At 46.9% G+C, this 25,737-nt stretch overlaps 1 protein-coding gene across 1 annotated transcript in view; it reads left to right on the forward strand.

Annotated features, from left to right (window-relative positions):
* Positions 1-25,737, forward strand: part of DCAF17 (DDB1 and CUL4 associated factor 17) — a 1,369,255-nt gene that overhangs the window by 289,431 nt on the left and 1,054,087 nt on the right. The window contains exon 4 of the mRNA XM_069616196.1: positions 7,171-7,261. Within this exon, the coding sequence (XP_069472297.1) occupies positions 7,171-7,261 (91 nt within the window). The remainder of the gene's footprint in view (positions 1-7,170; positions 7,262-25,737) is intronic.

Below are 25,737 nucleotides of genomic sequence, written 5' to 3' on the forward strand. Positions count from 1 at the left end.
CACGACCCGAAATCGCTGAACTTGCAGGCCTGGCTCATACAGCGCTAGAGTTTGGAGGATACGACATACCGGCCGACTGCAGAGAGGTTCTTGCAAAGGCCAGGGCGTCCTCGACTCTTAAATGCTACGGACACAAATGGAAGAGGTTCTCTGCCTGGTGCCACGCACAGAAGATTAACCCTCTACGGATTACGGCTCCCCAAGTACTGCCGTACCTGCTGATGCTGGCCAAAGCTGGACTGGCACACGCGTCCATCAAGATTCATCTTGCTGCGATCTCCCGATACACCAGAACCACGGGGCGGACATCCTTGTGGTCTCATCGTCTGGTGAAAGAGTTCATGAAGGGACTGTTCAGATCGTTCCCGCCGGTGAAGGCTCCGGCCCCGGCGTGGGAGCTCAACGTGGTGCTGACCAAGCTCATGGGACCTCCGTTCGAGCCTCTGCACTCTGCCCCGTTGAAGTTTCTGTCGTGGAAAACAGCGTTTCTTGTGGCCATCACCTCCGCACGACGGGTGGGAGAGATCCAGGCCCTTTCCTGCAAGGCCCCGCACTTGACTTTTCACGACACGAGGGTAGTGCTCAGGACGCACCCCTCCTTCATGCCCAAGGTACCGTCAGACTTCCACCTCAACGAACCCTTGGTGTTGCCTGTATTCTTCCCGTCGCCTTCGTCGCCGGCTGAGAGAACTTTGCACTCGCTGGATGTGGCTAGAGCGCTGAAGTTCTACGTGGACCGCACGAAGTGTTTTCGGAAGACGTCACAACTCTTTGTGAACTTTGGACCTGTCAATCAGGGGAAGGCTCTCTCGAAGGCTTCCATTTCCAGATGGCTCTCCGTCTGTATCATGTACTGTCATCGGTTGGCAAACCGACCGCTGCCTGGCCGTCCGAGAGCCCATTCCACCAGAGCGATCGCAGCTACCACGGCGTTCCTTTCCGGTGTGCCCCTGCTGGACATATGCAGGGCTGCTACGTGGAGGTCGACGCACACCTTCACGAAGTTCGACTGCGTCGATCCGGATTCCAGGGAGGAGTCCAGGGTCGGCCAAGCAGTGCTGCGCAACCTGTTCGCCTGAGGTGAGCCTGGTGGGGAGGTAAGATGCTTAATGTTGAGTTTGATGCAATGCTTAATGTTGAGCCTTTGCCACCTCCCGTGGTTGTGCATGTGTGTACTGCTATGTATTCTTTATTCATGAGCATGTGAATCCATGCTAGACCCCATGCTGGAGAAGGAACAAGTTACTTACCTGTAACTGTTGTTCTCCAGCATGGGTCTGGCATGGATTCACATGCGAACCCTCCCGCCTACCCCTCTGCGGCTCTTCACTTGGTCATACTGCCACTTCACGTGCTTCCAAATCTGAAGATGGCTGCCAGAGGCGGTGCTTAGGTAGAGGGCAGTCATTGGCTGTGGTCAGTATGACGCAGAGACCAGTGATTGGTTATTACTACGAAAGACAGATCAGAAACGAAACTGATACTGGTTTTTTCTTTACCGAGGATTCCCAGCCTGACGACGGGGAATATTCATGAGCATGTGAATCCATGCCAGACCCATGCTGGAGAACAACAGTTACAGGTAAGTAACTTGTTCCAAATGCTACGTGCACGCTGGTGAGATTTACCCACACCCATTTGGAAGTGTATTTATGTGGCAGTTGACCACATCCCCAAAGGGGAGGAACGAGACGGTTTCTTGAACATTGTCAAGGATGGGAAGGACGCTATTTGCGAATCCATTCAGACTGGTCTCAACCCTGTTGACAGCATCAGCAGATGCATGGTGGCTAGTAAAGTGATCCACAGATTAGCTTGGTTGAAGTCAGGATTTGCCCCAGACGTTCAATCCAGACATGCCCTTTGATGGCACACTTCTATTTGGAAATAAAGCTGATGAGAGTTTGGAGAAGCTGCAAAGTTCCAAGGCGGCCGCCAAATCCCTTGGAGCTGCACTAAGGCAAACTCCAAACTGCCCCACAGGTGCGCCCTGGAGGGGTAGGTCCTTCCACTATTGTAGCGCAATCGGAAGAGGCGGAGGACAGTCAGCTCAAAGAGGTCAAAGACGATTCCCCCGTGGTGGATGGGGTAGAGGTACTAAGTCCGCAACAGCAGGGACTGCCTTACCCTTAGCCTCTGCTTCAGCCGCTCCAAAACCTCTTAGGTTTTGCATCACAAGACGGCAGTAGGAGGCAGATTGTCACAGCATCTGATAGAAAGGCAGGCTATTACTACAGCTGCTTGGCCATTTGAAACAGTTGCCCAAGGTTACTGCAAAAACCTCAGAGTCATCCACAGGGGAACAACTCTTTGAAGGTTCCAGATCCGCTCCTTATGCAGGAGATTTTAACCTTGCCGGAGAAAGGTACTATAGAACCAGTACCTGTAGCGGAAAAGGAACAAGTGTTGGTACTCCCCTTATTTTCTTATTCCAAAGAAGGACGGAGGAGTGAGACCCATCTTGGACTTAAGAGACTTGAACAAGTTGCTCAGGAAGGACAAGTTCAAGATGGTTACCCTTTCTCCGATGCTTCAGGCCCTCCAGTTCAGGCTTGGTTGGTATATTTGGACCTACAGGATGCTTACTTTCATGTGCCGATCCATCTCAAGCACAGACAGTACCTGAGGTTTGCCATTGGCAACTCTCACTATCAGTTTCTGGTTCTGCTATTTGGGCTAACCTCTGCACCAAGGGTTTCCACCAAGCTAATGGTGGTAGTGGCAGCGAGTCTGTTGTGATTGAGCTAAAACATGGCGCTGATGCGCAGTGCATTGTGGGAGCGCTTGGAGCCATAATGGATATTTACTTCATGCCGCAGTGAAAAGCTGCACTCATTTTGCTGAGAGTTAGATTCACGATGCTGACGAAAACGTGCTTTCCAAACTTGGTATGCAGTCAAGGACATTTCTGCTGGGAAAGCTAACTTTGTTATGTCTTTTCCGTGGTGCTTGTTTTTAGAGGAGGGAGGCACTTTGCTCCTTGAGGGTACTGTCGGTTGACCCATCTGGTAACCAACGGCTGCTCATCAATGCGCAAGTGCGTTGCCAGAAGGTTCGAGAAATCGCCACCCCTTTTTGAAGGGTGCATATATGGGGAACCCCTGAACGGTCAGGTGAGACTTCAGCCGGAGGGGGGACGCTTCTGTCCGGCATACCTGTGGGCTGTTGTGCTCTCGGCCTGGCTGTTATCGGGGTCTTCCAGTCGCTTCTGGCGAGATGAGGAATCCAGTTATGCTCACGGTGATGTATTTCCTTTTGAATTCTCTGTTTCTTCTGTGATTTATTTCTATGTTATCACTGGTTGTTTCTAAGCTTTGAATAAATAGCCGTATAAGTGCTCATTATTTTCTAAGTGTGTGTGGTTGCAAGTTATTGCGTCTTCCTGCGTTCAAAGCATTGGCTCTGTAATTGTACTGGTGATTTATGACAGTCCGTGCATTTTGGGAGAGCAGTACAGAGTCTCAGGAGAGGGGGGATTCACGTATCTAGACTGGCTGATGAGGGCCAGTACTCCAGAACAAGCCCTAGATCATATCAGCTATACTTGCCACTCCATCCACAGGCTGGGCCTCTCCCTCAACTTCAAGAAGTTCACAAAGACTCCAGTTTATTGGAGCAATCCTGGATGCATCCCTGGGAAAAGCCTTGCCACCAGATGTGAGGGCTCAAGACATTCTGCAGATGGTGACAAAGTTCCATAATGCCCAACATCTTCTGGCCTTTGATTCTCTGCGGTTGCTCGGTCATGTGGCATCCTGCATTTTTCTGGTGCCAGAGGCTCACCTGAGAATGAGATCTCTCCAATGGGCTCTCAAGACCCAGTGGTCACAGTTCTCAGCAGGGATGTCAGCTCTCCTACACATCCCAGACAGACTCTCACTGGATCTTCAGTGTTGGGCCTGTCAGGAAAACATCTTCAAAGGAGAACCATTTTGGCAACCATGGCCAGAGATAACAGTAATGACGGATGCCTCACTCACGGGGTCGGGAGCCAATACCAACTATTTGACCATCAGCGGTCGTTGGTCTTGCATCGGAGTCCAAACTACATATCAACCATTTAGAGCTGAGGGCAATCAGACTGGCGCTGAAGGGCTTCCTGCCATCTGTATGGGGAAAGAATGTCCTGATAATGACGGACAAAACAGTGACCATGTACTACCTCAACAAGAGAGGAGGTGTAGGGTCACTACCACTGTGCAGAGAGGCAATGCAGCTTTGGTTCAGGGCCTACAAGAAGGAATAGTTCTATCGGCAGTTCACCTAGCCGGAGAGAAGAACACAACGGCGGACGCTCTGAGCAGGCAGAGCAGTCTCCCACGAGTGGGAACTAGCTCAGGAAGTCCTTCAAGAGATCTTCACCCTTTGAGGAACCCCTCAAGTGGATCTGTTCGCGACCGGTGCCAACCGGAAGTGCAAACTGTAAGGCTCAATGGAATTTCCCCTAAAGGGAGCTCTAGGAGACGCGTTCGTGGTGCACTGGGAATTTCCTCTTCTTTATGCGTTTCCTCCAGTCAGTCCCCATCATTCCTCACGTAATCGGGAGGTTGAGAAGGTTCAGGAAATATATGATCATAATTGCCCCGGATTGGGCCAGGAGGACGTGGTACCCAGACCTCTGGACATGTACATCTGCCCTCCAATTCATCTTCCACACAGAGAGGACCTTCTCTCGTGAGAGGAGGGTCGGTTCTCCATCCGGACATGGGACCCTCAGCCTTCATGCATGGTTTCTGAGAGGTTAAGATACAAGGATTGGGACCTCCCGGACGACGTAATGGAGGTTTTGCTTTCGGCCAGAAGGCCAGTAAGCAAATCTTTATACCGCTGCCGTTGGAATAAATTTTGCAGCTGGTGTAGACCCTTTCTCATGCAATACACTGATGGTGTTATCTTTTCTTTTACACTTGGCGAATCTGGGGCTCCATATTGGAACCATCAAAGGATATCTAGCAGCGCTATCTAGCTTCAAGCGCGCTGCAGAGGAAGTCTCCTATTTTAAGATTCCTCTGGTAAGCCAATTCTTAAAGGTATTAACTAATGTTTATCCTCCGACTCCCTTTCAAGTCCCACTGTGGGATCTCAATTTGGTTTTAAACTTTCTAATGGATGTTCCTTTTGAGCCTCTTCATTCTTGCCCATTAAGACTTCTTACCTTGAAAACAGTTTTGCTAGTGGCAATAACATGAACCCGAAGGGTGAGTGAGCTACAGGCTTTATCCTGCAAGCCTCCTCATACTGTTTTTCATAAAGACAGAGTGGTATTAAAGGTGAAGCCTAACTTTCTCCCAAAGGTTGTTTCTTAATTTCAGATCACTCAGAAAATAACTTTACCATCCTTTATCCTCTGCCACATCCGGGGAAAGAGGAAGAAAGACTTCAGACTCGACCCTAGGCGTGCACTGAGTTTGTGCATTACCAGATTGCCAAAACTGAGACAGAATGATCAGTTGTTTGTGGGCTATACAGGTCATAAATTGGGTCTAGCCATCACCAAACAAACCATCTCTAGATGGATTATTTTAACAATTTCATAATATTTCAGACTGGCCGGTAACATATAAGGGCTCATTCCACCAGGGGTGTCGCAACTTTTTTTTCTTTGCAGAGGGGTGTTCCAATAAGGGATATTTGTGCAGCTGCCACCTGGTCGTCTGCACACACCTTTACGAAGTACTACAGTCTAGATTCCTCCACTAGCCAAGATTCTGCTTTTGGAAAAGCAGTACTGCACTATGTGCATACTTGATCACTTGAAATGTACTCCCGCCTCCAAATTATGTAACTGCTTTGGGAGTGTATCAAAGATAAGGAATACGTGGGAGGACACAATCTATTCGAAGAACTAGTTACTTACCTATGGTAACGTTCTTTCGACTTGATGTTCCTCCCACATATTTCCGTATCGCCCCTCCCATCCTACCCCATAGTAACACTTCTCCTGTGGTTACCGTTTGCGCTCTCTCAAGGGGAGTAACCGTCTGACTTAAGACAGTGCTTCGCCCTTGAAAACGGAATTGAGCAACGGGCGATGCGCGTGCTAATTATACCTGTGATGATGTCGACCTCAAGACAGAGGCCTCCGTGGGACGACTCGACAGGCAACGACGCACAGCGCCCTCTACTGAAAAAAATATTCTGAGGCAGCAAGCTGGATATTAGGAAATATCAAAGATAAGGACTACGTGGGAGGAACATCCAGTCGAAAGAAGGTTACCATGTGTAAGTAACTAGTTCATTGATGCCAATTTGTGAATTTCCCATTTCTATGAACAAATAATGTAGACTTATATTGAGGCAATATTAACCGAGGAAGCGGGGAAGCGGGCCGACCCTGTCGGAAAACGGCCCGCCGCTCAAGTTGAGGTCTTGATAGAAGCGAGAAATAAAAAAAAAGAAACATTGAAAACTGACTTCGAGCATACCAGCACGGTGCAGCGCTGGGCTGCGGTGTAAAGGTATGTATTTTTTTCCTGTTTTTATTTCCTGTTTTTTTTTTTCAATTGAAAAAGACACTTAGCACCCGTGAAGGAAACTACACATGTGCAGCCCACGTTCTGAGCATCTTGATTGGGCAGCACCCCATCTGAATGGTGCTAATGGAAAAAGTCACATTAGGCTCTGTAGGGATGTTTGTTTTGTCGGATATGGGTTGTTTGACCTAAAAAACATAACCTACTGGCCACTTGACGAAATTTTTTTACATCATTTTTTTAACCTACTGCAGAGGGAGATCCCCACAATCCCCCCTAATCTGGGGGCAGACCCCCCTCACCTCCACCTCAACTTGTTCCCTTACCCCACAACTATTTTTTTAAAGTATACCATTTGACCCACGGAATTAGGTAAAAAAGATGCAGTCAAATGGGTGTAGGGCAACTATGACAATAACGTTTTGTCAGTAAGATATTGCTATGATGTACTATGACTGTAAACTTCAGAACAATATTGTATATGTGATGTGGGTCCTTGAAACAGCCTTTCTTTTAATATAAGTTTGTTTTTGCTGCCATTTGGTCATCATTTGTAGAATGTTTTGTAGGTTTGGCTTCTTAAGACACCAATGTAGGGATACATTCTCCATGGACTTTCTTGAAAAAAGTGTATAATGCAACTGTTCATATTTTCATCAGCTATCTTTTCTTAAGAAGTCTCATTCTTTATTCTCAGTGTTACCTCAGAGCCACAGCATCTTTATGAACTACCAAAGTGTTCTAAATTAGAAAAAATAGAGGACGCCTTATTATGTGAATGCCCTGTGGTAAGTCTATTTTTGAAAAGTATTTGATATTTTTCCTCAGAATTAAGTAAATGCATTAAATGCATTTTGAAGCGTTTGTTTAATCCTCGAAATAATCTTACTAAAAGTATATATTTTCTGATTTTACGTGTTTGGAAGGGACTACCTGTGAGTGATAGCGCTTCTGGTTTTCCATTGGCCAGCAATGAGTCTTTGCCTTGTTTTTATGACATTTATGAATATTTTCAGATAGCCTTCTATCCTCTCACACAGAAACTTGTCAGTGGGACAGGCCAGCCAGATGTTCATTCCTCTAGGTCATCAGTTGAGTTTAGCGATACCAAACACGTACAATTTTCAAGAAGTTTGTAACAATGTCTTATCAGTTAATGAGTGCAAACCCCATGAATGTTTTTATCTCAGATGTGTATTAGTGATAGAACCTTGGTGAACATTTTCACAAGAGGTATTAGTGTGTCGCAGTTGGACCGTTACAGAGATTGTGCGGTTATCACTGTGCGACTGTGTCCTCTATTCCATATACTTTATTATGCTCATGCTGTGTTATAAGTAAAATGTTACATATATCTTGGTTATGTTTGGCAACAAGTTGAAAGAGGAGGTCTGCAGAGTAAGTTGGATTAGTGTAACAATATGTGATTCAACTTTTGTTCATGTGATCCAGCTCAGATGATTGTAAGGAGCTAATTCGTGTTGCATTCCACCAGATTTATTCCGATGATTGATGAGAGCTCAGGAATAAAACATAGGGAGACAGGAAGAAGAACCTATATTGGTTGATGAGGGCAAGCGGAAGAAGGGCTTCTGTAAATCAGTGTGTAGGAATTTTTTACTCTTTCTTAAAGTTTGGTCATCCTCAGAGCAGAATCCTGCCTGGCAGGATTTCAGGGGGTGGTGGCTGAACTACGTTCCCTCACTGGGTGTTCAAAAGTAGGAAATAAAGACCTGACCAGAAATCTTCTTAGGCTTCTATGCCCCTGACCATACCACTACTCTCTAGATCAGTGGCAACAAGTGAAATTGTAAAATGGAAGGACGCCCTGATAGTGCGCCAGAGCTAATGCAGTAAGACTTCGGGCAGTTCTTCCACTTAGAGATATTTCAATATAATGGGATAAATCATGCTTTGTGCACCACACATTTCACATAAATTGTCTAAGAATCCATAGAATGTACACTTCTATGGAGGACAATGCATGAAACATTCCAATAAATGCTAGTTCAACTTTACGCAAGCTTATAGACCTATCTCGGTACTATATGCCAGCATTTCCGCGCTTTAAAGCAGTTTCTACCCATATCTGATCATGAGGTCTTCCCCCCCCTCTTATGTTGACTGTGTCCAAAGATAGTAATGAGGCTGGTCTTGGCAGCGTATGCCCTCTTTCCCACTATAAAGCGTATTTTCATTGTGCTACTGCCCATAGAAAGACTGAGAGACTGAGGCCTCTCTCAATATATACCTGTGCTGCCCATAATAAGAGTTTCACCTAACATATGTGACAGTATGTAGGGTTTTTAAGTATGTGTGTGCGTGAATGGTTTAGCGTGGGTTAGTTGGGGGAGGACAAGAGGTGGAGGACGATATACGGGAGACCAGAGGCAAGAGTGAAAGGAGTGCAGAGGCTATTCGAGAGAGGGTGCCTGTGGAGTGTTTGTGTGTGAGAGTAAGTAGGATGTGGAATAGCGATGGAGTAAGAGAGTGAAGAGATTTACAGAGTCGACAAATTATCAAATCGGGGAATGCCTCTATCGGGCCCCATAGCATCAATTGTGCATAAAATATTAAAACAAAAGGACTATTTCCTTAAAAGATAATGCCTCAAAATCTGAATTAATTTCAGTTCTAATTGAGATTAATCAAAACTCTAGCAAAGTTTCCCTGAGGCATATGTCTCATAGGTCTACAAAAAGAGATGTATTTGGAATATTTAGTATCTTACTAAATATCATGAGTTTTCTGTAAATTATTATGGAATTTAATGATTGTAAACCCAGTTGCAAACAAATTAGAGTAATTGGGAGGCAAGATGGAAGGTGTATTGTTTTCCTCCATAATCTACCTTCCAGTTTATCAAGGAATTGTGGCTTCAGGGTATTTATGACTTCCAACGCACATAGGAGGGTCCGGATGATCTTCCCCTTATAATTTTATAAGAGAATGTATGGAAAAAGCATCATATTTTATGTATATTTTCCGCATTTGTGCTTCAGTGGGAGATAGCTTACTCTTCCACCTATTCGTAACATCTATATCACCCTAGGTTTAGAATACTGCCCAAATCCAATCCTTGGCACAGACGCAGATTGCGAGGATAGTGAGCAACGTGCTCCATTACCCGAAATTATTGTGCTTGAGGGAATACAAAAGGCATTTTGAATGCCTTTTTTCATCCAGTATTTTCATTACAATCAACCAAAAATGAACGGGCATTAAGCATTATATGAGGTACGTCCCGTCCCCTTTCCTCCATACTGTATGGGTGTCCCTCGCTAGGGACGGAGACGGAAGCATGCGCTCTCTTGACTCTGGCGCCACTCCCTAGTCCTCTTTTCTGCTTAGATGGGAACAGACCGCTTTCACCAGCTCTCCTGGGTTTGGCTTCGGCCTTGTACTTCCACGCGCTCTTCCCCGGATACAGTGTTTTTTTGTCTTTTGTCTTCTAATCTTTAATCAGGTACTCGGTACTCTGACTCCACTGTCCTCTCTGGCGCATGTCGACATACTTGGGCTTCAGCAGGTGTCCAGTCTGCGAGGGGCTATTCCCCACGTCCGACCCTCAAGCTCTGTGCCTCCGCTGCGTTGGCCCCGACCACGGCTGGGAAGGTTGTACCACGTGCAACGCGCTTACACCTAGAGCTCTGAAGAACAGGTTAGCCCGGTGGTGGGAACTCTTCGAGAAGTCACCTCCAGAGGACTTGAAGAACTTAGTCAGACACAAGTCAAGGCCCAAGGTTGTCTTGATATTGGGCAAAATCTTCCTCGGGGCCAGCCCTTTGAGAGCAAAAATACCCAATTCAGCCCAAAATACAGGTTCTATTGTGCTGAGCAGTGATCTCATGCAAGTGACAAATGACACCCTCAAAGTGTTATTAGCATATTTATTCTAAGCAGTGAATTTCATATACATTTGGGATTCAAGTTACAGAATATTACAAAGCATAACACTTAGAGCAATGCAAAATATAGTGAAACATGGAACTTAGATAAACATAGAGAAACATAGAGAAATATAGAGAAACATAGAGAAACACAGTCTTACGTCCCTTAATCAGCCCTGGGAGACCTGGGTTTCTCATAAGCTAGCTGTAAAACAAGCCCCGCTCATAGAAAAACAAGGCTGGAGGACACCGTGAGAGCCAATTCCGGGCACCTGACTGTACACGAATCAAGTCCACAGGCGATCTCCCCCTGATCCATGTGTGCATGGATATTTTATAACTTCTTGCTGTCAGTCACCATGACGCACAGTTCCAGAACTTTCCCTGTGCAACTGGCTCATGGAAAAAACCCAGCTCTCTCTGAGATGCTCCCTGCTCGCTCCTACCCCCTCCCTTGTTCCCATCTGCGCTGGCTGAGGAATGTCTTATCAGTACCTTCCCAGAGAAAAGGAAGATTAGCTTGGAGCCAGGGCCAACGTTAGTGAGGCTGAATATTCTAAGGGAAGCAGGGATGTATTAACCCCATCTGCAAGCTCTAAAAGGCATGCACTCATAGCTTAGTGTTTATAGCGCTTAAGACTGGCTATCTAAGCGCTATATAGGTGCCATGATGTTCCAAACACTCCAAAAACCTATTAGCTACATAGCTGGGGGCCCTCCCTGCCTGTCTATCATATTCCTTGTAGCTCACTACTGCATAATGGAAGTGCTACAACAGACTACTGTCAGCATTTTTAGCACATACTTTGAATACACTATTGGCTTTCAGCGGCTAATGCTGTCATCTAAAGCCCTGATTGGCAAGGTTGCAATTTCGTGTATCACTACATTCCACCCCTATTCAACGTTTGTGCGACAAATGCTGACTAATACCTATCAACATAGTATTTAGTGCAGTGATAAAGACCTAGGGGCTTTGCAAGAGGTTTAAGCAAACTATCTTCTAGCGGTTAGTTAGCGTGGCATGCAAGGTAAAACACTACCTAAACAAAAATGTACACAAAGTGAACAGTGACATATACCCTTGCCAGAACCTGGCCTACACAAAAATACCTACGCCAAGTGAACATGGTCATTTACTCTAGCCAAAACCTGGCCTACACAAAAATACCTACACAAAGTGAACATGGACATTTACTCTAGCCAAAACCTGGCCTACACAAAAATACCTAAATCAATTTTGTATAACTGATTGTCAGTTAAAAAGCAGCATGCAGTTAAAATGTCAAGGCAATCCAGTGTAGTCTAATCTACAATGCACTATTGCATTTATGTATGGTTACCAATTCTAAAACCTGGCAGCCTTTCACCCTAAGGGCCTACCCTCCCCCTGATCCCAGGGCATTCAAGCGTGACTATGGGCTGTGTGACTAGACACTTCCCCCAGGTAGGTGGAACCCAACCAGAAACCATCTAATTTCGTGAACAAGGTGAACCCATGGGCACCAGGTTGTCTAAATAAAAACAATTCTACTAATTTACATCAAAGCATGGCATGTGTTATTCATGCAATCAAAAGCAAGCAATTCAATCCATATGTATGCTGGTAACTGTAGCTCTGCGTGCCAGTGTGTGGAGGATGGTCGCCCCCACCCAGTAAAAAGCCAACACCTGCTGATTTAACAATGTTTGCCATACAATGCATTGTGTGTATTTAGCAGTCTTGTTGACCTGCCCTATGGCAGACAAAAATGTCTTCATGTCTAAAATACTGTTATCTTCAATTGGCTGTCAATACTTGTAGCAGTGCTGGGCATATCAATGGGCCCCACTAGGCCAGAAGTTCTATAGCAGAGCTGGCATCAGAACCCATAGTGGCTAGCTTATTGTGCACAGTTTCTATGTCACAAGCATGTAAAGCTCCTGCAATTAATGAATCTAGCTCCCTAGCTACGCGCACTCTAGTGATGGGCCATAGAAATGGACTCCATTTGTAGCAGCTTGGTAGTACTAAGGAAACATTGCCTCATGATAAATCTATGTCTAAGTGTAGCACTGTAATAATGAAGGTGTGCATTACCAGTCTACAATTTACATGTTGTCTTACTACTGGAAAATCTAACAGGTTCACAGTGTCTACCTTCTGTGACTTGGAGAATACCCTTCTTCAAGTGGGATATCTACCATATACAATATTAACTTTAGCCACAAACACCATACTACTATCCGGCAGTGGCTGTTTCATCACACCATGGAAAAAATTCATTTAGTCAAGTTATAGTTCATTAAATCTTGGCGAGAACACTCGCTGCAGTTCTTGGTCAGAAAAACATCACATTAGACAAATTAAACAAGTGGTATCCATTCAGTGACAAAAGATGCCTGACAATGTGCCAGGCCAGTACTCTAGCAATTCCATGTGGATACTCATTTGCAGCGCTTTTCCAAAGAATTATTCCAAATGTTTACAATCAAAAGGTGACTCTTTGCATTAGTGTGCTGGAGACAGCTGTCCCCACAAAAACATGAAACTGGTTGGTTTAACAAAAAACCGTGTCACACTCTGTGTCATAAAATCAAACATCAAGTCAGTCATGGTTTCATTTACCTGCCTTAAGCTGGCTGTAAAAGTATCCAGTGTTTCAAAGATTACCATTTCAAATTATAGCTCATACACTTGGCAGCATTACTTCAATTAAGAATCTTAACCTACGCACAGGTGACTTTGATGTGCGCACCCATCTTATCTCAAAATAAATTACGCTCCTGCTTGCATAATTCTGCTGCCCCAACAGTTCATAAATCATTCTCCTGCCTACGTGCAATGTAGAATATTTTTTTTTTCAAAAAACAAAACATCTCTGGTTAAAGCCATTCAGTTGGAAGAGTAAAACCATTTGGTTTTTTCAGATTCATCTCAACAGTGCATTTAAAAAACCATTTTTCAATGTGTTAGCATTCAATTGCTGTGTCACACAGCTGTATGTGGTGCCTGATGTTACAGTCCACAATTCATTGTCCATAGTCCTTTAAACAAGAAAGGGCAAAACATGTCATTTAAATGTGTAGCATCAAATACTTGATAATTAGCCAAGTCTGCACCGTGCCAGTTCAGTTCGCAGTGGCTCGCTTTCTCTGAGAATGCGTCTGACCCTTCTTTGATCAGTGTCACCCACAAACTGCACATTATCTTCCTATATTATGAAATGTCTTGTCGTGCTTTGCCTAGGCAAAATACAAACAGAAATGTTAGGATGTCATCAAAACTTCAATATCAGCGTTATCCACCCCTTCCCATAATACCACCCCCATCTTCAAAAAGTCTCATCAGGTAACTACACACTTTGTCATTGCTACTGCAATTATTTATCACCTTTCTGCATGTTTCTGGGGGCTTATTTACACTCAACCATACGGGGTGTAACTGCCTAATCACAAACTCATTTGTGCAATGCAATCATAGCTGGTCAATGGTACCTCAGACTGATCTGTGCTTTTACAAAGCCATATAGTAAGTACCCAGGTCGCACAATGCTTTTCTTTTTCACCAAAGCGATCACCAATGCCAGGCGCCAACTTGCTTCCAGTGTCCCATGATCTTGGTTTAGGTTGCCCTGCTGGCATCACTCCATTTTTCAAAGGTAAAGTCTTTCAGTATTTATCTTTCTTTTCTTAGCAGTGTCTTTTCAAGCCTCTGGTTTTTTCACTTGTCATCATTTTTTTTCAAAGGGCGTTTGCTGTTTTTGAACCACTCCTTTGAGTGCGATAGTCTGAGTCAGTTTCTTTTGTTGCTTCAACAAATCATTCATTCTTGCACTAAGCCGTGTGGCTTCTGGATCATGGCTAATGTGCAGTGTTCATGTTGTACTTCAAAGCCCCGCTCTGCATGTTGTCTCTTGCAAAACGGCTAAGCACTTTTGTCAGTTTTGCTTCCATCTGGAAGGCCATAATGTCTTTGTCAGTTACTCCATCCCTGGCAATGTAGCTTGCAGTTTGCCAGATGTGTATTTTCTCTTCTCAAAGCGCCTAGAGGTTTCTTCTCCAGTGCACAGCGCTTTACTTCAGTTCACATCACATGGAGCATTGGAATGCAGCTTGCACAGCAATAGCGCTTTACTTCACTTCACATCACATCACATGGGAATGCGGTTTGCACAGTAATGTCTGTTGGAATGGGCAGCTGTCTTTTCTTGGCCCATTCACAGATGCATAGGTAAATGTTCAGATGTGATGTGCCCGTCTGCCATCCTGCATGAAGCCTTTGCTCCGTACCACAGTTTACTGGGCAAATTCTTTACTTTTTGAACAGCTCTCTGTTTTTGCTCCCCCTTCCTCAGGAATGCAGGCATGTTTATCTTTCGTGTGCACCTGGCAGCGCCATTAGCACGCAGCTTATCTCTTTTGCCTATAACTCTTATACTGTGGCGGCTTCACTCGTTTCAGACAATTCATCCAGATTAACTCTTTCTTGTACTGTTTCTGCTTTTGTTTGCCTTCACGCACCTCGCCCAAGACAGCTTCAAGGCACAAGCTCTGCACACACAGCAAGACTCTTGTTTTCAAAAGCGGCACTTTTCTTGTCATTTTTCTACTCCATGTAATTTTGCAAAATGTCAAAGCGTCTTTTTTTTTCTTGTAATGTGCGATCTTTCAAGAGAACTCACAACCCATTAAATCTTTGTGCTATCTTATCACACACAGATGTTTCATTCTGTTGTACCATTGCCAAACTATAACCACTCAGTTCAGTGCATTTAAAAAATAAAAATGCCATATTTAGTGCAGCTCCCTGCACGTTTTTTTTTCTGCAAGAACAACCCACACTCTATTGCTTGTGGGCTGTTTAATGTGTCAACAACATTTTTCCCCATGTATCACAGTCAACAGGTCACTATTTTCAAAGCATACATCACTTTTGAGGCAACAGCACAAATCCATGGCATAGCATGGGGACAGTCAAAAATACTCCAGGGGCAATTTAGAAAAATATAAATTGTTTTTCCCCCCAACCATTGCAAGCTGGTTCTGCAATTTCAAATCAGTACACAAAAATCGAAAATCCAAATAACATTCACTCACTTTCCTTTTAAGTGAGTCTCTCACCCAATAAAAGCATGGCACAGCCTAAAATGCAATATAACCATTTTAGTGTGTTTCCTTTAAACAGAATTTGCCACCATTAGCACATGGAATTTTACAGTTGCCAAAAGAAAGAAAAAAAAACTCTTTAGGCTCTCAGCACAGATGTTACTCATTCTCCTAAGCATGGCTCATTCCCCTTCCTCATTATTCAGGAATGCCAACCCTTCAAAAGCATACATCAAAAAAGACGAACCTTCGCCTCCGAACATTACAGCCCCCACTCGCTAGCACACTGGGGCTGAGTCAATGGTTAAATCACTATTCACAATTTGCATGTCAAATTCTTGCAATTATTTTCCTTTCCTGCCCTCATGACAGAATAGAGATGAGAACTCTGTCTCATTATGCATTCCAAATTACAACTTTAAACTTGGGAAACCACATGATAAAATTCTTTTTCTAATTGAGCATACATCTTTCTTAACCATTCATCGGAGTGCTTTAAACAAAGCCATTTCCCGCTCGTTTATTGCCTTGTACTCCCTGGCACCAATCCCATGAAGGGAGTCTTAACCACACAAGCTATCGGCCACGGCAAGCCGACACAACATTGCTGCCTTTTGAAGTCTCAGAGCTGCAGTGAGACCATCAAGGAAATGCGACAGCCTGCTCCCCACTCTACACTGTGTTCTCTCACACCATTTGTCATGTCAGCATGGCACTGCTCTTCACAATCCCACAAAGCTGCCACCAAATGTCTTGATATTGGGCAAAATCTTCCTCGGGGCCAGCCCTTTGAGAGCAAAAATACCCAATTCAGCCCAAAATACAGGTTCTATTGTGCTGAGCAGTGATCTCATGCAAGTGACAAATGACACCCTCAAAGTGTTATTAGCATATTTATTCTAAGCAGTGAATTTCATATACATTTGGGATTCAAGTTACAGAATATTACAAAGCATAACACTTAGAGCAATGCAAAATATAGTGAAACATGGAACTTAGATAAACATAGAGAAACATAGAGAAATATAGAGAAACATAGAGAAACACAGTCTTACGTCCCTTAATCAGCCCTGGGAGACCTGGGTTTCTCATAAGCTAGCTGTAAAACAAGCCCCGCTCATAGAAAAACAAGGCTGGAGGACACCGTGAGAGCCAATTCCGGGCACCTGACTGTACACGAATCAAGTCCACAGGCGATCTCCCCCTGATCCATGTGTGCATGGATATTTTATAACTTCTTGCTGTCAGTCACCATGACGCACAGTTCCAGAACTTTCCCTGTGCAACTGGCTCATGGAAAAAACCCAGCTCTCTCTGAGATGCTCCCTGCTCGCTCCTACCCCCTCCCTTGTTCCCATCTGCGCTGGCTGAGGAATGTCTTATCAGTACCTTCCCAGAGAAAAGGAAGATTAGCTTGGAGCCAGGGCCAACGTTAGTGAGGCTGAATATTCTAAGGGAAGCAGGGATGTATTAACCCCATCTGCAAGCTCTAAAAGGCATGCACTCATAGCTTAGTGTTTATAGCGCTTAAGACTGGCTATCTAAGCGCTATATAGGTGCCATGATGTTCCAAACACTCCAAAAACCTATTAGCTACATAGCTGGGGGCCCTCCCTGCCTGTCTATCATATTCCTTGTAGCTCACTACTGCATAATGGAAGTGCTACAACAGACTACTGTCAGCATTTTTAGCACATACTTTGAATACACTATTGGCTTTCAGCGGCTAATGCTGTCATCTAAAGCCCTGATTGGCAAGGTTGCAATTTCGTGTATCACTACAAAGGTATGGCCGCTTTTTTCCATTGCCCCCTGCAAGGGTGACTCCTTTCCTAGGAAGCGTCAGAGTGGGAGGGACCGTTCAGGTTCTCACACCAGCACAGTTACCGAGGCTCATTCAGCTACTGGCTGCCAGGCTGAAGGGTCACTAGATCCTTCCGCAGACAGTGCTGAGGAACCGCAAGGTTCTTTTACCGGGTGTCTACCCGAGGGACTATGCTCTACTACCGGACAAATGTCTGAGGGGGCGCCTGTACGCAGCACTATCGGCGACTCAGCCGAGGGAACCACGCCTACCGGGCCTCGTCCTGGGGTGCAGGATAGGCTTCAAGCTCCACCGCAAAGAGTTCAGGAGGACAGGCCCAGCGAGCTAGGCACCACAACACAGGCACGTGGACTGCAGTTCGACAAAATAGCAGACGCGTCAGACAAGATGGCCCCTCGTCCACCCATGTTTGGGGAGCAGGTAGGTGATCGAGTGTCCAGGTGAGACTGGTCTTCACTAGGTACGTGGCCTACAGCGTATCCTTCAGCGTTGCAGGGCAGATATCCCCCGCAAACACCAAGGCAGAGTGTGCACTGGCCCCAGCAGCCGCCCGTTACTCCGTCAATACCAGCTGCCACCCCACCATCCTGCGAGGACAGGTTTTTGAGAAATGTCTCACGCTGATGAGGTCCCCACAGTGGGCTCCATCCTTCGGGATGTTATCAGTGACATGCTGCCAGCACCTACAGTCATTGCTCATATGGCTCTGGCGCCTCAGGCCCCCGGGCAACCCCAGCTGCCCACGCTGAGTCCTTCAATTCTGGCTTCCCTGCCTCCTACAGTTCAGGCGGTTCCACACCAGCCTCTGCAACAGCCTCTGGCTCTGGTCTCCACACCCCAGCCTTTGGCGCCCAACACCCCTCCTCAGGTTCCAGACCAGCCGGCCACCCTGGTGGACACCGATGAGGAGGAGGACCCCTACACATAATCTTCAGCCAAGACCTTCATGAACATCTTGCAGGTTTGACAGAATACTTGGGGCATCCACAACTTGAGGTTGAACAACCGCAGGCAGGGGTACTGGCCGAAGTCCTCACTCTACGCCCACAGCTAGAATGGGGATTCAGATACAGAAGGACGTTGCCGCCTTGGCAAAAACGAGATGACTTAAACCACGTTCGGCGAAGCCCACCAACAGGCGCCTCGACGCCAAATACAGGCAATTGGAGGGGGATACACTCTTGTTGTCGGCATACCCTCAATCCTTGGTGATTGCCGCGGTCTCCATCTACTCGAAGTCTCAGTCGTTCTCAGACACTGCGTCCTCTGCGCCGCTAGGCAAGGAGGAGAAGATCTTGGAGGCATATGGGAGGAGGATCTATTCCAATGCCTCGCTGCACCTCCGTCAGTCTAATGCAGACCCCATGCTCGCAGCCGTTAACCAAAGGCTTTGGCGGGAAATAATCGACTTCCTGACGGAACTTCTGGTACACAGTCAATCATGCTTCAAGGCGGGGCTGGAAGAAGCAATGATGGTGGCCCAAGACGTCATGGAGTCCACAGTGGCACAAATCGACATATCGGGCCGTGCCATCTGCATAGCCACGTACATGAGAAGGACTGGAACCCATCTTGGACCTTTGTTCGAGGGTAGCAACCTCCTCCATTCCACCACAGATGAGGAACTGTATAAGAAGAACAACAATTCCCAGACTGCAAAATCTTTATCCATCCTCACAAAGTCTACGCCCAAGACCTACAGTTGAACACACCAGCTTTCCGACAACGGCCAGGCCTTTGGCGGGTTACGGGGCTTCCAAGAACAACGTCCAGGCAGCCGGACCGATCTCTGAGTCAACACCACCGTAAACCGCACAAGGTGGGGAATTAGGGCTTCTTTCAGTCCCCCTCCTCAGCCCCAGCCTCAGAGGGAAAAAAGGCATGACACCCCCCTCCAGGTCCACGTGTACCCAGTGGGGGACAGGCTTGTCCATCACACACAGCATTGGCGCGTAAGGTTTGCGGACCCCCCGGATCCTATCAGTAGGGTCCTCGGGTTACCACCTACCGGTACCTCCCTCCCCTCCGGAACCTACCTGCACCTCCCGATTTGGCAGCCCATCGATACTTCCTGAGGTTCAGGATCATGGGCTTTCATGTCCAATACAAGGTTCTACCCTTTGGCCTCCCTTCAGCCCCCATGGTCTTTAGCAGGCTTATGAATGCAGTGGCAGCCCTGCCCAGGGCCATCATGTATATCCATACCTAGACGACTGGGTCATCGGTGCGGGATCTCCGGAGGCGGTCCAACACACCTCTTCCGCCCTCATGAATATGCTACACGAATTGGGACTCCATCAATCTCAAGAAGTCACAGCTGGTGCCGACGCAGAGCCTGGCTTTCCTGGGACCCATCTGGGATACGAGATCTGAGGGGGTTTTTCACTCGAAGACACAATCACAGCCATCAAGAGAGCCACAAGCAATTTTCTAAGCAGAGAGGTAACCTCAGCTTGTTGGTACCAGCACCATCTAGGTACCATGGCAGCATTTCTTCTGGCAGTGCCTTACAAAAGGGCCAAAATGAGGAGATTGCAGTTGCACTTCGCAGCCTCATGGAATCAGGAGCAGGGTTCCCAGCCCGAACTTGTCCGCATTCCTCTGGTTCTCCACCAGGATCTGGTCTGGTGGAGCATGGACTGCAACTTGAGGATAGGCAGACCATTCCGACAACCAGCCCCATAGATTACCATCACCACAGACTCTTCCTTGGAGGGCTGGGGAGCGACCCTGGACAACCACAGGGTCGACAGAGTTTGGTCTCTTCAGGAACAGGAGGCCCATATCAATTGGCTGCAGCTGAAGGCCATCTGGTTGGCTCTCAGGCTTTCTTACCGCTCACCAGTGGCAAAATGATCCTCATTCAGACGGACAACTCCACCAGCATGTATTACATCAGGGTGGCACCAGGTTGTCTCCTCTATGCACCCTGGCGGTCAGCGTGTGGGAATGGGCTCTGATGAACGGCATACACTTGACAGCAATCCACCTCCCGGGGGAGTCGAACCTGGAGGCGGACAAGCTCAGCAGGTTGGGTGCAGACAATTACGAATGGCAATTGAATGATCAGGTCCTACAGGGGATCTTCAACAGATGGGGTCAGCCACAGGTGGACCTCTTCGCCACATGGTACACCAGGAAGTGCCCTCTGTTCGCATCCGTGCAGGGACAGGGTCCCAGCTCTCTGGGAGATGCGTTACAGATACAGTGGAACAGCATGAATGCATAAGTGTTCCCTCCCACTCCCCTGGTACACAGGGTGATCTGCAAGATAAGGGAGGCCCGGCACTTCAGCATCATCCTGGTAGCTCCTTGGTGGCCCGCGAGGCCATGGTTCTGGGAGCTACTCAGCCTGGCGGACCAACCTCCGATGCACCTTCCACTGGGCCCAGCTCATCTTTTGTCGCAGCAGGGGGGCACAGTAATTCCCCCCGCCCTGCAGAAGTTAGCGCTTGCAGCGTGGTTCCTGAACAAGTCACATTAAAGCATCTGCGTCTTTCACAGGCTAACCTAGACATCATACAGGGTGCTAGGAGTGATGCACCCTGTGCCAGGGGACAGTACAAAAGCAAGTGGACTAGGTTTTGTCACTGGGCAGAATCCATGGAGGTTGATCCTCTCACATGCTCATCCTTCTCTGCACACCTCGCACACTCGGGAGTGCAAATAGACATGTGCCGCACCTATTTGGCGGCCATCGGAGCCTACCGGAATTCAGAGGATGTTTTTTCATCCTCCACCCCGGTGGTTAAAAGGCATTTGGCGGGCCTCACCAGGCTCTACCCGTCTATCAAGAGGCCACACTCTATGTGGGACCTTAATGTAGTGTTGGGCGCCTTGACGCACAAACCTTTCGAGTCAATAGCGTCTGCGGACATCAGGCTGGTCACCATCAAGACAGCCCTCTTACGTCTGCCTGCGGGGTCAGCAACATTCTGTCACTAGTCGCTTCAGAACCTTACACAACCTTTCACAGAGACAAGGTGGTCCTTAGAAAGCACCCCGCGTTCTTGCCTAAAGTAGTCTCTTCATTCCCTCTGAATGAGGAGATAGTGTTACCTACTTTCTTTGCCGATTTCCTAGGGCCGATGCTCAGAGGGTTTTGCACTGTCTGGATGTCAGGTGCACTCTGAAATTCTATCTGGACAGGACGAAGAGCTTTTGCAAGTCGGAGGCTCTCTTGATCACCAATGGGGGGTTGTTAGGGAGAATTCTCATTCTATAGCTAATTTCCCTTACCTATAGAGTCCCCCAGCAGCTTTGCTGGATTTGAAGGGTTTGTTTTTTTCTCCTGCTAAGAGTGAGACTCTTTTGCCCACTCTTAGACATTTTTGCTATGTGTGTTCTAGGCTATTTTTGTGTTTAATGTCTATGGGGTTTTTCTCACCTCCATAGGAACCATCTTTATTCACATGTGTTACACAGCACCCTCCGTGCAGTGACACAGGGGTGTAGTAGCGACCCCCAAACATAGACTCCATACCCTGGGACTGACTAGTCAATTTTTATGAACTAAACCAGTACAACCCATCTAACTATGGAGGTACTGGAAAGGGTTAATAGTTTTTCCCTTATGTTCATCTTCGAGAGAGTACGGTATAGTCCCTCTCTCAAAAGTTTCTGGCTGGTGACAGTGGTTACTACCGTAAATATTCAACTGCAAATATTTTCCTATGGGATTTTCCCATTGTTCGAGGCTACCACATTTTCTGACAGCCTCTAACATATCGCTGGGGTATTTTAATATTTATTTTACTCCGGTAGGTTTTATTTGCCAGAACTTTAATATAACTTCTTTATCGTGTGTTTCCCTAACTCCTAACCCAGGTCGGGGATCCTTTGTTCGTCCTTTTGGCGGGCTTCTGCCAAGAAGCCCTCCTTTCGGCGCCACTGAGTCTGTGGTGGGTCCATTGTGTGGGAGGGGGAGTAGGACCCCTGGACAGGGTTGCCTCAGCAACCCATGTCGCACTCTATCCAAATAGGCTGGAGGGTCTCCCGCCAAGATGACCACTCCACTGTGTGAGTGACAGCTAGGCTGTATGAATGGGGATCTTTTTGCATAAAAGCAGGGTCCTGAGGACTGGAAGAGCAAGACGTCGCCACTGGAACTAAGAAGCCGAAGAGGAGAGAAGCGAAAGACATTTGCAACGACTGAACCACTGGTGAAGCCCTGCTGCAACGTCTCACCACTTTTCTCCACACGATGAGAGAAGATCTTCTTCTGCAAGAGCCGTCTTCCCTTGAGCTGGTGGGTCCAACCAGTTTGCCAATCGCATTCCCGGACCTGCCTTGGTCGAATCGCCAGTACCCTGTACTCGGAGGCCGGATAGCCAGGCACCAGTCCACCCGGACCGCGATTTAACGGAGCGTACCTTTTATTCGTCGTGCAGCACCGTGGCTGGTTTCATTCCTGGGCAGTGCAGTAATACGAACCTTCCTCCATGACGAGAGCCTCTCTTCCTCTGCTGGATCCCCTGAACTGCAGGAACTACCAGGAACAACCGCCACCGCAGGAGCCACTTCTTCATTTTAAAGGTACATTGTTCCGCCAGGCTGCCCTTTCTTCGCGGAAGAGCTAAAGGAGTTTTAAATCCTTTACCTACCTGTTGGGTTGGCTGCCCCTCTCTCTTAACATTTTCTTTCACCTTCTGCATCCACCTTTTCAAAATCGTTAACCAAAGACCTGACTGCAGCTACAAGACCATTTTGCCCCTGGGCCCTTGCCCTGTACCACTGACTCTGGCACAGGCCTACTGACTCTGGCTAAATTTGTTAGAACTGCCTTCTCTAGATTGCTTCTCAACTAGAACTGTGTTGGTGCACCTACTTCTTATAACCACCCTTTTCTTGCCACTTTTAAACCATGTGAAATGCCATTTTGCTCAGTTTTCATTCAAGTAGTTTCTATACTGATGCACTGCCTTGCTTAAACTGGTTCACAAACTTATGGGAAGTGTTGCTAGGGTGTGTAAGAGGATATTTATGTATAACTTGTGCTTCCCTTCCCTTGTGAGAAATTGCTAGAGTATCCCTTGTGCGTGGTTTTCACTGTGCCATTTTGCTCAGTTGTCACTCTTCACTTGGTCTACAATTTAACTAGGGAGTGTGTATATTTCTCCTTGACTTATTTTAACTTGATTGATGACTGTGATAAATGTGTGTTACTAGAAGTGTATAAAATAAATATATATATATACTTTTTTTTTTACTACAAAGCTTTGGTCAGTGTTTCCTTGTGCCATAGTACTGTAGACCTATTGTGTAAACCCTAAATACTGCTCATCTCCCTCTTGAGATCAGCCTGACTGCTCAGCCACAGCTACCAACTAAATATTTGTGGTACAGACTGATACCAAAGGGGATTTATTGCTCTAACCTGTAGTTTTAATCTTCTGTAGTGCTCCCTAAGGGAACTGCACAGGATTCTGCCTAACAGGGGCCAAGGCGGGGATATCGGGCATCTAAGGCCTCTATAGCAAGGTGGGTGGTTTTGGCCGTCAAGGAGGCCTATGACGGGCAGCACAAACCGTTTCCGGCAAACATGCATGCACATGCGGTCAGAGCCAAGGCCACGGCAGTCGCCAGGTCCCGTGGCAACTCATCAGCAGGGTGGCCACCTGGGCCACCCCTTCGGCTTTCTGTAAGCACTACTGTTGGACGCCAGCTCTAAATCAGACACTGTTTTCGGACAGGTGGTTCTAAGGAATCTGTTTTCTTAGGGAGGGACTCCTCTACACCTTGGGGCTGCATTGAGTTGTAATCGCCCATGCAGCATGGAGGAAAGGGGACGCGACGCAAGAGTAATTAATAGTTACTCACCGTAGTGACTAACGTACTCTGTCCATAGTCCCCTTTCCTCCATACGTCCCACCATCCTCCCCCCTAATAATACTGGTGTCATTGGGCAATGTTCAATATTGTTGAAGCGTCAATGGTGACTGAGGAGTAGTGCTGGTGGGCGGAGTCAGGGGAGCTCCTAGGGCCGCACCCCAGCGCGCCTCTACATTTAAATGGGAAGAAGGTTTTTTCTGGTGAAAAAGGTTCCGTCTCCCGTCCCTAGCGAGGGATGCCCATGCAGTATGGAGGAAAGGGGACTATGGACTAAGAGTACATTAGTCACTGCGGTGAGTACCTATTAATTCCTTGCAGCACAAGGGTTGCATTGCATTACATCATCTGATTTTCCTTTATTTTCCTGCCCTTGTCCCCCCTCCTCCTCCCTTTCTTTCTCTCCCCCCACCCACTCTTCATAACCATTAAGGGATAAAGTAGAAAGTAAAAAGTAAGAGAGGCAAAGTACATTGGAAACAATTGGCGCAGGATATGCTCTGCTTGACAGTTAGCTTACAGCTTTGTTCGGGATCATCACACTTTGTGCAATACCTCAAGCAATACCTCAAGCATGTGTGAGGAACGACTACCTCTGCCGGGGTGTTGCGCAATGTTTGTGCGGGACACTAGTACGCTAGCTTGTTCTGTTCCCAGTATTCAATGTAGGGGAGCCACAGTGTGTCTATGTGCGAGTGCGATTCCAATAGTGCAGCGGTAAGGCTTTCCATATCATATCTCTTTCGCCTTGCACAGCCATTCTTTTTTGTCAGCAGCACGCTACCAATCCATCTTATGGTCAAACACACTCGAGCTGCTAGTAGTAAGTTCCTGGGCAAGTGCAAAAGGACCAAATACTGTTCTTCTACAAGTTCAACCCCAAACAATACCATGAGAGGAGCCATGGCCCGCCCAATTCCCTCTGTCGTGGATCCACCCTAGGATTTCCTTCCAGTAGATCTGAACACTGGGGCAATCCCACCATTTATGCCAATAATTATTAATCTGCGCACATCCCTGCCAGCAATAGGGGCTTATTCCTGAGTACATCTTTGCCAGACACTGAAGAGTGAGGTGCCACTGCATGAGCAGCCTGCAATTGTGCATCTTGTATTGGACTGATATCGTGGAGTTCCAGGCGGCTCTAAATATTGTGGCCCATCCCTCTGGGTTCTCCTCCTGTTCCATGTCTTTTCCCCACTTCACTTGTGTGCTTGGGATTGGTAGGGGCCCTCTTTCCAATAAGGCGCTTAAGAGTTTGCAATTAACCCCTTAGAGCCCACTTGTGTGTTGAGTACGCTTTCAAATGAAGTGAGAGGCCTCTGCGTTCCATCGTGGGTCTGTGAGTGCCCCCTCTAGTTGCAGATATAACAATGGTTGGATCCGTTGGCCTTGCTGGGCACTTTCTAATTCCTCCTATGCCAGGAAGCCCCCATCTTTCCACATCTGTCCCACCCTCACCAGGCTCTGTCCATATTGTGGTTGGAAGCGAATGGGGTCTATTCTGAGATCTCTGATTGGGGGCGCACAGATACAGCTTAAGGGGGAAGGCCAGGTGGTGACTCCACACATGTCTAGTTTCTTTTTCCAAAGGCCCCACAACACCGCTAAGATCGGGTGTTCACGCACTCTT

Source organism: Ambystoma mexicanum, chromosome 9 (genome assembly GCF_040938575.1).
Source record: "Ambystoma mexicanum isolate Mex_15411 chromosome 9, UKY_AmexF1_1, whole genome shotgun sequence".
Classification (NCBI taxonomy): Eukaryota; Metazoa; Chordata; class Amphibia; order Caudata; family Ambystomatidae; genus Ambystoma; species Ambystoma mexicanum.